This window comes from Marmota monax, unplaced genomic scaffold (genome assembly GCF_021218885.2).
Source record: "Marmota monax isolate L192 unplaced genomic scaffold, Marmota_monax_Labrador192_F-V1.1 WCK01_AAM20220418_F8-fsc00021, whole genome shotgun sequence".
Classification (NCBI taxonomy): Eukaryota; Metazoa; Chordata; class Mammalia; order Rodentia; family Sciuridae; genus Marmota; species Marmota monax.
Genome location: NW_026695228.1, coordinates 24,426,482 through 24,439,002, shown reverse-complemented (window position 1 = coordinate 24,439,002; position 12,521 = coordinate 24,426,482). Strand labels below are relative to the sequence as shown.

General features: G+C 56.8%; 1 protein-coding gene and 1 long non-coding RNA gene across 5 annotated transcripts; one reads left to right on the top strand and one right to left on the bottom strand.

The window, feature by feature from the left end:
* Window positions 1–478: 478 nt before the first annotated feature.
* Window positions 479–11,490, bottom strand: Gipc1 (GIPC PDZ domain containing family member 1). Of its 3 annotated transcripts, none has more exons than XM_046437475.2 (9): window positions 11,400–11,490; window positions 8,818–8,872; window positions 7,248–7,325; window positions 3,458–3,778; window positions 2,739–2,924; window positions 2,464–2,644; window positions 1,699–1,805; window positions 1,330–1,411; window positions 479–1,231 (listed from the first exon to the last, which is right to left on the bottom strand). In XM_046437475.2, exons 4-9 carry the CDS (start codon window positions 3,743–3,745, stop codon window positions 1,080–1,082), a joined length of 996 nt encoding a protein of 331 aa, XP_046293431.1. In that variant the 5' UTR covers window positions 3,746–3,778; window positions 7,248–7,325; window positions 8,818–8,872; window positions 11,400–11,490; the 3' UTR covers window positions 479–1,079. The 3 variants fall into 3 exon arrangements, with proteins under 3 accessions (XP_046293431.1, XP_046293433.1, XP_046293432.1); XM_046437477.2 differs by having other exon boundaries at window positions 3,458–3,556; window positions 11,400–11,489; XM_046437476.2 differs by lacking the exon at window positions 8,818–8,872 and having other exon boundaries at window positions 11,400–11,463.
* On the top strand, window positions 3,070–5,224 carry LOC124088104 (uncharacterized). Of its 2 annotated transcripts, none has more exons than XR_006850262.2 (3): window positions 3,070–3,110; window positions 3,230–3,453; window positions 4,630–5,224. It is a non-coding gene; the product is annotated as an uncharacterized LOC124088104 (long non-coding RNA). The 2 variants fall into 2 exon arrangements; XR_006850261.2 differs by having other exon boundaries at window positions 3,070–3,120.
* Window positions 11,491–12,521: the final 1,031 nt, after the last annotated feature.

Here is a 12,521-nt window from a genome sequence, read left to right as displayed (position 1 = left end):
GGCTCCTTCCCCACCCCCTTCGCACCTCCGCTCACCCCCAAACATTCCTGCGGAGACCTCTGGCCCCGCTCCCCTCCTTCAACCCTCTCCCTTCTCTCCAGGTCTGGCCAGGGTCCCGCCCTCCCCTTCCTTGATCCCCTCAATCCTCTGGGATGAAGTGGGTTGTCAAAACAAGCCACGGGTTTATGTCCGTGGGAGGGGTCACGTGCCATGGGCCTGCGGACCCTGCGCGTCCAGGCCCAACACTGGCTTGGGAGATGCGGGCGGGGGCCAGGAGCTGAGCCCCTAGTAGGCCAGGAATCTCCGCACTGCCTGGAAGCCTGGTGGCTCGAGGCCAGGAGCCTCGTCAGGGCAGTGGGAGGGGGCGGCGGCCCGGCCAGCTCCTAATTCAATTTGGAGCCCGGGGAAGATAGATGTCAGCTGCTGTGCTCTTCCCTGCCAGGCCCACCTCCCCCCCACCCGAGGCCACCAGGTCCAATACCAGATAGATTCTTTATGTTCCAGACGCAAATTCAGATACAAAGTCCCTCCCTCCCGCTCTGGTTTGGGGCCTGGCCATGAGGGTGTGGGGAGGTGGGGGTTCACAGCAGACTCTTCAAATGCGGAGGTAACAGAATCCAGGTTGAGGGGCTCCTCTCAGAGGGAGAGGGTATTATTGCATTTGCTGGCAGTGGGGGGTGCCCCCCTTCTGCATTCCCTGCAGCAGGAAACTGGAGAGGTCACAGCCCCCAGAGAGGACCTGAGGCCCCAGAGACCCTGGGACCAGTCTGGCAGCCATGGTGGGGACTGCTGGGGGCAGGGGCAGCTGCCCAATTGGGCCATCCCTCCCACGCACCTGGCCCGGCTGAGGTAGATGGGGAACCGGACAGGGAGGCTGGGGACCCCAGCCAGGCTGGGAAGCAGGGAGGGTGGTGGTACCGATTGGCTTGGGGCCGGGGCAGGCCCCACCTCTGCTCCGCATTGTCCTCGGGTTGCTGAGCTACTGCCCCAGGCTGGGAACTCGGGCCCAGGCCCTGGTGTCCTTCTGGGGATCCCCACCAGGCTGGGCCCAGGTCATCATTATGAGGTCCAGTGGAGTTCTAGTAGCGGCCAACCTTAGCGTCCCCAATGGCACCCCACACGTCAAAGACGAACTCATCCGGGAAGGCAAAGTCACCAAGTCGTTCATCCAGGGCCTCTGCCAGCTCGTCTGGGTTCCTTTTGTCCTTCCCCAGCTCAACCATGGTGGCAGCTGTGTGGGGGAGGAGATGAGGTAGAGGCACAGATGGTTTGAGAAGCCCCCTCCCCAAGACCCTCCCAGGCCAGGACCCTCCCTACCCAGCAGCTTACCCAGCTCCGTGTCTCTGATTCCCATGTAACTCTCCAGCAAGTCATCCACCTTTTCAATGGCCTTCTCCTCGAAGGCTGAGGGCTGGGGGGGGGAGCAGGGACAGGGACGTCATCATAATAGGAACAGAACTGTCACGGTACTTATTTAGTGCCTTTATTAAGTGCCCTTTTCAGGGCTTCACATATCTTTCCATCCATGACATTTGCTATTATGACTCCCATTTCACAGTGGGGAAACCGAGGCCCACTTGTGTGAGTTCCCGGAGTTCATGGGGGGCGGGAGTGGATGTGAATCCAGGCAGGCTGCCCAGAGTCCCCTCACCAACCACGACACGAAGGGCGAGGGCTGGAGCTGGGTAGATCACTCACCAGATCCTCCACTGTGGCAGGGCCCCGGGATCGGAGCCGGAGGGTCCCTCGACCGGTGCCCAGCTGTGGGCCGGAGCCGGGGCGGCCTGAACGCTGGCTGATCATGTCTGTGGGAGGCAGGGAGGAGGAGAGGGGGAGGAGGGGAGATGGAATTCAGCAGGCCCTGGCCAGAGACCAGCCTTCGGGCCTCAGCGAACCCCTTCCCCACCTTCTCCAGGCCCCCGAGGTCGGGGGCCGGAGCCCAGGCCTGGAGAAAGCGAGAGGAGACCAGAGGAGGCCACTTCTCCTCCTCGAGGAATAGAGAGGGGATGGGAACTGGCCTCTGAGTACTGTCCCCACGGCCTGGGGGTGGGGGCCATAGCTGCCGGCCACAGACCGGCCCCGTCTGCCCAGGGAAAGGCTTTAGAGTCCTCCACCCCCACCACAGGGGCCTGGGGCCCATTCCTGGGAGTTAGTGAAGCCAAATGGAAAAGTGGGGGTGCGGGCACAGGGCAGCCAAGCCTGGCTTCTCAGGGCTGGGGGCGCTTGGCTGGGCTAATGGTTCCTGGAAGCGGGGTGTGGGGGCAACTTCCTCCTACCCCCCCCCGCCCCCGCTCCCAGGCTGGGCGGGGAGCCAGCGCGCCCTCCTGGGGCGGGGCGGAGCTTCCCGCCTTCCCCTGCAGCCAGCCAGGCACGGCCGCCATCTGCTGGTGGCTCCAGGCACTGCAGGCGGATGGGGCCAAGAGCAGGGTCATGGTGGGCGGGGTGCAGGAGGCAGCCCCTCACCAAAGGCCTTGCGAGGCTCTGTGAGCTTCAGAGTGAAGGTGCGGCCTCGGGGGAGCTCCTTGAGTAGCCGGGCCACCTCGTAGTGCCGGCAGCCCAGCAGGCTCTGCCCATTAATGGCCTCGATCATGTCGCCCACACTGATGAGCTGCATGTGGTCGATCACGCTGCCCTCCTTGATGCGCTGGGAAGAAGAGGGGTCATCAGCCCTGGTGGTTCTACCTGGGACCCGTGGCCTGCCCTGGGCCCAGGACTTGGTGCCCCGACCACCCAGGCACCTTGATGAAGGCATAGCCAGCGCCGTTGTCTGTGATGGTGAGCCCCAGAGCGTCCTCCGACTTGAACACTTCCACCTCCTTGCGCTGCCCCTTGACGTGAGCAAAGATGAAGTCCTCCAGCCCGATCTGGCCCCCCAGGAGCTTGTCCATGTCCACCTTGTGGGTGTTGAGGGTGCAGAACATCACCTGCAGGGTGGGAGATGCTCGTCCTGGCTTCCCTCCCCCGGCCCCTTTGCTAACACCTGGGGGGGAGGGCGGGGTTGGCAAAGGGCTAGGGGTCTCCACCCCAGGGCCTGGGCGCCCTCTGAGCTCTAGAACTTCTCTCCTTACAGAAACTCCCTCCTGCTGCCAGGGACTGGAGCCGGGCACAGGGTGAGACTCAGTGAGTGCCTGGGAGTGAATGAAGGGGCAGACCCCCTCCGCCCTGCCTGTGGCCACTTACTGCCCAGCCCACCGCTGTCTCCTTGCCTGCCTCTCTTCTGCCCCCACAGCCCCGGGGTCAGGCCTCCAGCCCACACAGTCTCCCGGGACACAGACCTGGAAAGGCCTGACAGGAGCGTGGCTTCCACCAGTGACCCCGGCTCCCCACCATCGAGCGGGGCACCACCTCTGCACCCACAGCGGTGGCACCTGAGCCCCGGCTCAGGAGCAGAATGCACAGCCAAGCCTATGGCCCACCGCTAGGGACCCTGGCGCCCTGCTCGGCCCTCCACAGGTACCTCTGCAGCTGGCAGCCGGAAGGCCTCCGCGATCTTGCCATACAGCTCTTTGACGTTGGTGAAGCCCTCGATGCGGCCCGTGGGACTGCCGTGGGCCAGCTGGGTGTGGAACACGAGGCGAGGCCGCAGGGCTGGGGGTGGGGGGGGCAAGCCCATTTGGGGCCCCCCTGCCCCACCTCCGCCCAGGGGCCCCGGCTCCCCCACGCCCAGGCCGCCACGGCTGGGCTCAGCCTCCTCATTTTCCACCAGGGGTGGTGCCTTTTTCCGCCGCCCCAGTCCCAGCGGCATGAGCAGGAATAAGTGGGGGTACACCCAGGAGATCTGCAGACGGGAGGCAGGGCTCAGGGGCCGGCAGGACTCGGGTGCCCCGCCCCCCCCCACGAGTACCATCCGACAAGTGACAATGATGTGCACTTGCCCTTTGGATGCTCAAGTCTCAGATATAAATAGGAGTTGTATTTGCACAGGCCCTACGCACATCCTTCCATGTATCTTATTTCTAACTATTTATTTTTATTTTTTGTGGTGCTGGGGATGGGACACAGGGCCCGCTGTGCCTGCCAGGTGCCTGTTCTACTGCTGAGCGACACCCCAGCGTTTCCAGAGACTTTCAATCAACTGTAGATGACTTAAAATACCTTACACATACCAATGCTATAAAAATCATTGTTACAGCTGGGTGTGGTGACACACACCTGTAATTCCAGCAGCTCAGGAGGCTGAAGCATAAGGATTGAAAGTTCAAGGCCAGCCTCAGCAATTTAGTGAGGCCCTAAGCAACTTAACAAGAGGAAATAAAAAAAGGTGAGGCTGTGGCTCAGTGGTCAAGCACTCCTGGGTTCAATCCCTGGTTCCAAAAAAAAAAGTTGTTACATTATATATACATGTTTTTGGTACCAGGGATTGAATTCAGGGGCACTCTACCACTGAGCCAATCCCCAGTCCTATTTTGTATTTTATTTAGAGACAGGGTCTAACTGAGTTGCTCAGTGCCTCAATAAATTGCAGAGGCTGGCCTTGAACTCTCGATCCTCCTGCCTCAGCCTCCTGAGCCACTGGGATGACAGGTGTGTGACACCGCACCTGGCAGATTGTTGCATTATATTGTTTAGGGAATAATAAGTTAGAGTCTGTGTCCAGTTGTTAAGTTCAGATGCCAACTTTTTCCCCAGGTATTTTCCATCCACTATTGGTGGAATCGGTGGACATAGAACCCATGGACACGGCGGAGCGACTCTTCAGAACACAGATGAGTCTTGGTCGGAATTCTCAGCTTGGTGTTGAACTGTACAGAAGTAACCCCAGCTAGTATCTACCACGACTCTGTACAACTGCCTGCGACCTCAGTCCTCACCCCACACTAGAACGCAGAGACCACATCATGTGATAATCACGTCCATTTAACAGATGAGAAGCACGGAGGCTGGAAACAACGAGGCTTTCCTTCATCTTCCTATCAGTCACAGTCATCAACGAGGTGTGCAAAAAGTTGGGGTCTCCCCCATCAAAGCACACAGGCAGATGGCACTTACTGATCCTCCTGGGATGGGACAGGCACAGGACTACCTCTGGCCAATGAGTTATAAGAGGAAGCAATATGTGACATTCTGAGCTGGAGCATTTAATTCATGGGGTCATCAGCCTCGGGCAGGGTGATCGGCCACATCTGATATGCTGGCAACTCCGTCAGGCCAGGCTCTGGGAGACTACAATAAATACAACCTCTTGCTGAGCTCCAGTGGATGCACAGCAAGAACAAAACCTAAACCTTGGTTGGTCCAACCATTAATATTTGGGGGATGTTTGTTACAGCAGCAAAACCTGTCCCGATGGACTTATGGTCATGTGATGCATGACATTTCAGTGGACAAAGAGCCACATATACAATAGTGGTCCCTCAAGATTATATCACCTAGGGGCATCATAGTCTGTGTAAGTGAAACCGATGTTTGCACAATGACAGAATTGCCTAATGATGTGTGTCTCAGGAAGTATCCTCACTGTTGAGTGAATATGACTATATTCTTCTTTATTCTTTATTTCTCTCTTTCTCCCTCCCTAAGGAAACATTTGGAGGAGGGTACTTAGTACATTCCACGTACCATTTTAATAAGACCAGGGCAGGAACACCAGGGCAGTTCTACAGGTTGTCTATTGTGCAAAAGTACTAAACCAAGATATCAGGCAGGACTGAGTTTCAGTGTGCATTCTGTCTGCCAAACTACATACCTGGTGCGGCAGTGTCCGCCAGGAGGAAGGCGGGTCTTTTTCCCATTCACATACGGGAGCTACTTAAGCTAGCTGGGGCTCTGACCATACTCCTCAGAAAACACGGTCTAGAGCCAGCCGGTGTGGGAACCCCTACTGTCAGTTCTAATATGCTAATTGCACAATGACAGACTTGCCTAATGATGAGGGTCTCAGGAAGTATCCTCACTGTTAAGTGGACATGACTGCATGCCGGGCATGGACATGTCTGTAATCCCAGTGACACGGGAGACTGAGGCACAAGGATTGGGTCGCAAATTTGAGTCCAAATCTCAGCACTTAGTGAGGCCCTAATAGTGCTATGAAGACAATAAATCAAGACTAATTCTGCGCACAAGGTCAAGGAGGGCCTCTGAGCAAGTGAAGGTGAACGTGAGGGACAGGAGGAAGCCCCCTGCGAAGATCTGGGGCAAGAATGTTCAGGAACTGGTGCGAAGGCCCAGAGGTGGGGACATGCTTGGCCTGTTTGGGGAATGGGGAGGAGGCCTGTGTGGCTCAGCGTGGGGGAGGGGAGGGCAGAGAGGTGACAGGGCACACAGCACACAGGGCCTCTGGACCTCAGGGAGCATGTTGGCTCTTATTCCACAGGAGATGGGAGGGGTCTGAGCCACAGAGTAAATGGGAGGAGGTGAGAGGAGAAGAGGTGACCCCGAGCAGCCGCGCCTGGTCATTTGGGGCAGGGCTCAGGTTTCACTTTTTTGTTTGTTTGTTTTGTGGTTCTGGGGACTGAATCCAGGGGCCGCTCTACCACTGAGCTGCATCCCAGCCCTTTCTATTCTAGTTTTAAACTTTTTTTAAATTAATTTTTTAATTTATATATGACAGTGGGATGCATTACAATTCTTATTACGCACACAGAGCACCATTTTTCATTTCTCTGGTTGTATACAAGTATATTCACACCAATTCACGTCTTCACACATGTACTCTGGATAGTAATGTCCAACACATTCCACCATCATTTCTAACCCCATATCTAGTTTTTATTTTTTTAAGATTTTTTTTAATTGTAGATAAACACGATGCCTTTATTTTATTGACTGATTTTGATGTGGTGCTGAGGATCGAACCGAGTGCCTCACATGTACGAGGCAAGCGCTCTACTGCTGAGCTATAGCCCCAGCGCTTTTAATTTTGATTTTGAGACAGGATCTTGCTAAATTGCCAGGCTGACCTTGAACTTGCAATCCTCCTGCCTCAGCCTCCCAGGTCACTGGGATTATAGGCCAGTGCCACCGCACCCAGCTAGATTTTACTTTTAAGTCCCATGTCCAAAGTCGAAGAGCCAAGAGGCACCTGCAGTCTGACTCCCAAACCCAAGTTCACAACCATGAATCTGTTCCCCGAGCGATTCCACCTCCCTGGGCCTCCGCTACGTGATCCTCAAGGGGAACGTCCTACCCACCTCATGGGTAGGTGCCCGCCTGCTGCCCTGGGAAGGGCTCTCGGAGCCCGGCTGGTGCTACTCCCTGTCCACCCTTGCTCAGGTGCTTCCCGAGCCCCTGGCCGCACCCTCACTCACCCACACCACAGGCTGCCTCCTGGGGCCTCTGGTCTGCCCTTGCCCCGCAGAGTCTTGTCAAGACAGCAGCCAAATGACCTGTGAAACAGAAGTCACCTCACACCCATCCTCTGCCACCCTTCCCAGGCCTCCGATCTCACTCAGAATAAAAGCTACCATCCTCATCCCTGTCCCCGTCCCCGTGGCCCACAGACTTGTCACCCCCCCCCAACACAGTCCAGCCTCGGGCTCCCCACTGGCCGCTCCCTCTGCTGTGACTCACTCCCTCTTTCAGGCACAATACGCATTTTGTCCACTGACCCTGTCACTGTCTGTCTTCTGGAAGGGCGGGGACGCCAGCTGTATTGTCCCCTCTACACTCAGTGCCCAGAGCAGAGTCTGGTTCAGAGCGGGTACTCAGGAAACACCTGTCAGAGGAATGAGTGACCCCAAGCTCCCTGGTTCAACAGTCCCTGGGCCTGGCTCTGTGGCACTGAAGGGCTGCGGGCTGTCCCCAAGAGGGTCTTGTCTCCCTAGCAAAAGTGGTCCCCTGGCCCCTTGCTCGCAGTTTGCCTGGCGCATCTCCCTCAGCCTCCCTGTGGATGTGTTTTGCACTCCCCTGACGACCAGGGGCGCACACACCTTCTCAGACACTTACTGGGCCTCCGGACTGGCCTTGGTGAACTGCCTGCTGAAGCCTTGGCCCCCTCCCCTTTAATGCAAAGTCTGTTTAAACTGTGTGGCCTACTTTTGTTCTTAGTGATTTGGGGGAACTCTTTTTTAAATATTTATTGTTTAGTTGTAGTTGGACACGACACCTTTATTTCACTTATCTTTATGTGGTGCTGAGGATCGAACCCAGGGCCTCGCACGTGCGAGGCGAGCGCTCTACCCCTGAGCCCCAGCCCCAGCCCGGGGGAACTCTTCATATACTCTGGATACCAGTCTTTTATTGCTCCCTCATTTCTCTACCACAACAGCCATCACAGAGTCCAGCACACAGTAGACACTCACTAAATATTTGACCAAAAAAAAAATCTCAATAAATAAAACAGTACTGCGCCCTCAAGTTATTTCCGCAAACTTAATGATGAGAAAGAAAGGAAGGAAAAAGGAAAGGAATGGAGAAAAAAGGAAAAAACCCACCCTTCACCAGTTGTCATCGTCACTACCCCCGATCCATCCGCTGGAAGATAGGATGCTGAGAACATGTGTCTGGCACCTGGCTTCCCCTCTCACTAGCTGTGTGATTTGGGGCAAGTAGCTTAACCTCTCTGAGCTACAAGGAAACTATGCATGTGCTTGGAACAGTTCTTGGCACATAATAAAGGTCTATAAATATTGATGATTATTAAACAATTTCCATCAATACTGTCCTTCAGTCAGTCACCATGACCCAAATTTCCAATTTCCAGGATCCCCACTTCCCAAGTGTCACACACTCTTCCCAACCTCCTTACTCTTTCTGACCACACCACGGCCCTGGGGTCGGCCAGCCTGGTGTCCTATGCAAGGGGAGCACTGGTGGAGAGGGAAACGGGGCCATTAGAGGCATCCTGGTCTGGATTCAAATCCCACCCCTGCCACTTACCAGCCACGCGGCCGTGGGTAAGTCACTTCACTTCATGGGGCCTCAGTTTCCTCACCTGAAAAACGGGCAGAATTCCTGTCTCTGCGAGTGCTTCTAGGAATCCAGAGTGCGTGTGCCCACACGTGACCCGCTGACACTTTGTTCTGCCACTTAGGGAAGCTGGGATCGCTGGCGGAGCCTCGCATGAGCTGGGCAAGCATTCCACCCCGGAGCTAGACCCCAGCCACTGCTGTCCTTCCTACTGTTCAAAGGCCTTCCGTCCTCTGCCCAGGAGCACCCCTGTCCTCTGTGTCTGCTGAGGCTTGCTTACTCGCAGCACCTCCCCCAGGCAGCCTTCCTGGCTTGCCCTAGCCTGCTGGACCAGCCTCTATGGTCCAGTCGGCTCAGGCCTGCGAACTTAATTACATGCTGCCCTGACAGAACTGCTGTCCTCCAGCATCAGGCTGTTATTTAACTTTGTGTCTCTATTTTAAAATGTAAACCAGATGACATTGCTCCTCTGCCTCAGATCTTACAACAGGATCCCACCTTACAGGGGGAAAAAAGCACACACAACAAAACCCCCTACCCGGACCCACAGACTCCTGCAGAATCACCCCTCTGACTCCATCTTCTGCCCAAGCACACTGTTCCTGGATCCGCGCAGCCCCGAGGCTTCGCCCTGCCTGTGCCTGAGCTTTGCCTGATCTCTGCGGGGTTGACTCCTTCTTGTTCAGGTCTCAACTCCAAAAGCCACCTTCTTCACCTGCCACCGCACACGCCTGATCCCAGGCTGAGGAAGGAGAATCACAAGTTCAAGGCCAACCTTAGCAACTTAATGTAGACTCCATCTCAAAATCAAAAAACAAAAAGGATGTGCAGGTGTGGCTGAGGGATAGAGCACCCCTGGGTTCCATCCCACTGCCATGGAAAAAGCCACCTTCTTGGAGCACACCCCCAGCCCATAGCTACTCTCTATGATGCCACTCCTTCATATTTTATTCATAGCACTTAAGCAAGACCTGAAATGATCTCCTCTATGTTCTCATTAACTTGTCTGTGGCCTGTTCTGCCTCCACTAGAAGGCCTTGCCCCAAAAGCAGGATTTTCGTTGTGCTCACCATCGTATCCTTTGGAGCCAACCTCAGTGCCTAACACACAGTAGGAGTTCAATAAGTACTTGTAAGGGCTGGGGATCTAGCTCCGAGGTACAGCACTTGCCTAGTGTGTGCGAGGTTCTGGCTTCCATCCCAGCACTGCCAAAAAAGCCCCCCAAACCTTAGGATGAATGAATGTGTGTCTTACAGCCCCACTTAACTGCCCTGGGCCCCCCCTCACGTGCCTGCTGAGAGCCAGGTAGTTCCCACAACACCGATTACCCACGGAGAGGAGCTTATTGGGCATCAAACAGGTTGAGTGAAATTCCAGCACCCCCACCCTCTCGTCTCTGGGAAGGCCCTGAAACTTAGCAACTAGACCACCCAGAAGCAAAGTGAGGGGAGCAGGAAGTAGGGAAGGGGTTCCCAGTAGCCCATGTGAGCTGGTGGGGGGGGCACACCACACCCTGGCTGCCCCCTCCAGCAGTGTATTGCTTTGGAGAGGAGGAAGGCAGGAGGCCTCTGATTCATTCTTGAAAAACCGGCCCCTGAGTGGTTCCGGGGAAACCGCCCACTGCCCAGTCCTGGCGCAGGCTGCCCAGAGGCCAGGAGGCCGTGCATGCCCGGGACTCCAGCATCTTGGCTCCCTGCCCATTTCCTTGGACGTTGGTCTCTCTCAGGACCCCCAGGTATTCAGGCCTTTCCTTTGCAGCCCAGGGGAGAAGGGACATGAGCCAGCTTCTTGTTTGAGTGCTGGTGTCTGGAGAGCTCTGGGTGGGCAGAAAGCTAGACTAGCAGGTGTAGCCCAGACGTGAGTGTGGGGTGGGGCTGAGCTCAGGAGCTGGTCACGAACACCTGAGCCCTGGAGTCACTGGGCATCTGGTCTAGTGGACGAGACTCTAGTTCTGGACCCTAAGGCACGGTTCGGAGACCCAGATCTGCCACTTACTAGCTGTGTGACCTTGGGCACATCACTCCACCTCTCTGGGCATGCTACCGCACCTCTGAAAGAAGTTGAAAGCCCCTCCCATGAGGTGTTTGGATTCAGTGATCCGCATGTAAATGGCTGACAAGGAAGTCTCAGTAACGCTGGCTAGGGTGAGTTTTATCATCATCATCATCATCACCATCATCATCCAGACCTCGGTCCTCGCCGCGTCCCCCCGGCTTTGGAACGGTATCCCGGGAAGAGTCAGAAATACCGACCCCCGCCTGTCTCCACCAGAACCAGGACGATCCAGCTAAGGAAAGAATGGCAAGGGCACGGCGGGAGACCCCAGTCCAGCGGCGGGAGGCGCTTGTCCCCTGCCAACAGCCGGAAGGGAGGTGTCCCGCTGCGAAGGGGTCTGGGGCATCCCCGCGCCCAGTTTCGACCTCCAGCTGCGTCCACGCAGCCGGCCCCACCTCGCACGATCTGCTGGATCCTCGCGGGTCCGCGACCCCAGGGTCTGCGCTGCACCCAACCCCCGACGGGGCGGCGGCACCTCGCAGGCTGGGGACACTCACCTGAGCCGCGCCGTCGCCCTGCGCGTGCCTGGCTCGGCCCTCCGCAAACTCTGGCCCGGGCCTCTCCGGCCGCCGCGGCGAGGGGGCGGGGCCGGCGCCCAGAGGCAGCCAATCGGAGGCGCCTCCCTGCGTCCGCGGCCAATCCGCGGTGCCCCGCTTTGGGTGGACCCGACGGAAACATTCCAGGGGGATCCCTCCGCCTCTCCCGGCTCTTCCCGAACCCCCCGCGCGGCGGCTTAGTGGAACATCCCGCCCCGCCTAAGCCGCGGCGGGCTGTACTACTGCAGGGCTGCGGAGGGGGGAGCTGCGACTGGGCTCCGGCCAATCGCCGGGGAGAAAGGAGACAAGCAGCCAATAAAAAGCTGGGACCCCTGCACAGCGTGCTGTCGGCGGAGTGTTAGTCTGGGGAGCCCCTGGTGTTAAGGCGCGGGGGACTGGCCGTGGGAGTCAGGTGACCGAGGCCGAGTTTCGGGGAGAGGACACAAACTCCAGAAAAGCAGACCCTTGAGGAGGCGAGGGAGGTGACAGCCCCCAACCCAGTTTCCCGCCCTGCTTTCTCTGCCCCAGCCCTGCCATCCTGCAAGCGAATGAAAAGATGCATTCATCCCCGGCGGGCGGACGATGGACAGAGAAGAATAGGGAGGGTCCCGAGTGTCCCTGCTTCTTGGGGTGTACAATGGACAAAGGCAGTCATTCATTCATTCGTTCAGTCAGTCGTCAAATATTTAATGTGCCCCCTACTCCGTGCCAGGCCGTGGTCTACCTCCACAGACTGATCAATGAACAGCTGAACGTGCTCCCAGTGGAGGAAACAGCCTGAGCAAAAAGGTGCAGGCCAGAGAGAGGACCACACTTGGAAAAGCCAAGAAAGGCAGAATGGAACAGAAGACAAAGCAAGTTTTTTTGTTGGTTAGTTGAGCACCTACTATGTGATAGATCAAAGGCGGGAACCAACGAGCCCAGTCTGCTCTCAGGAAGTTGACCCCTCCATCTAACCGAATTCCCTGAGGGCCAAGGCTGAGTTTCCCTTGCCAACCACGTCCCCCACCCCACACGCTTCACCCTCCAGGCTGGCCCAGAACAGGATCTCAACAACCCCGTGTGGATGGATGAGTCGGGTAG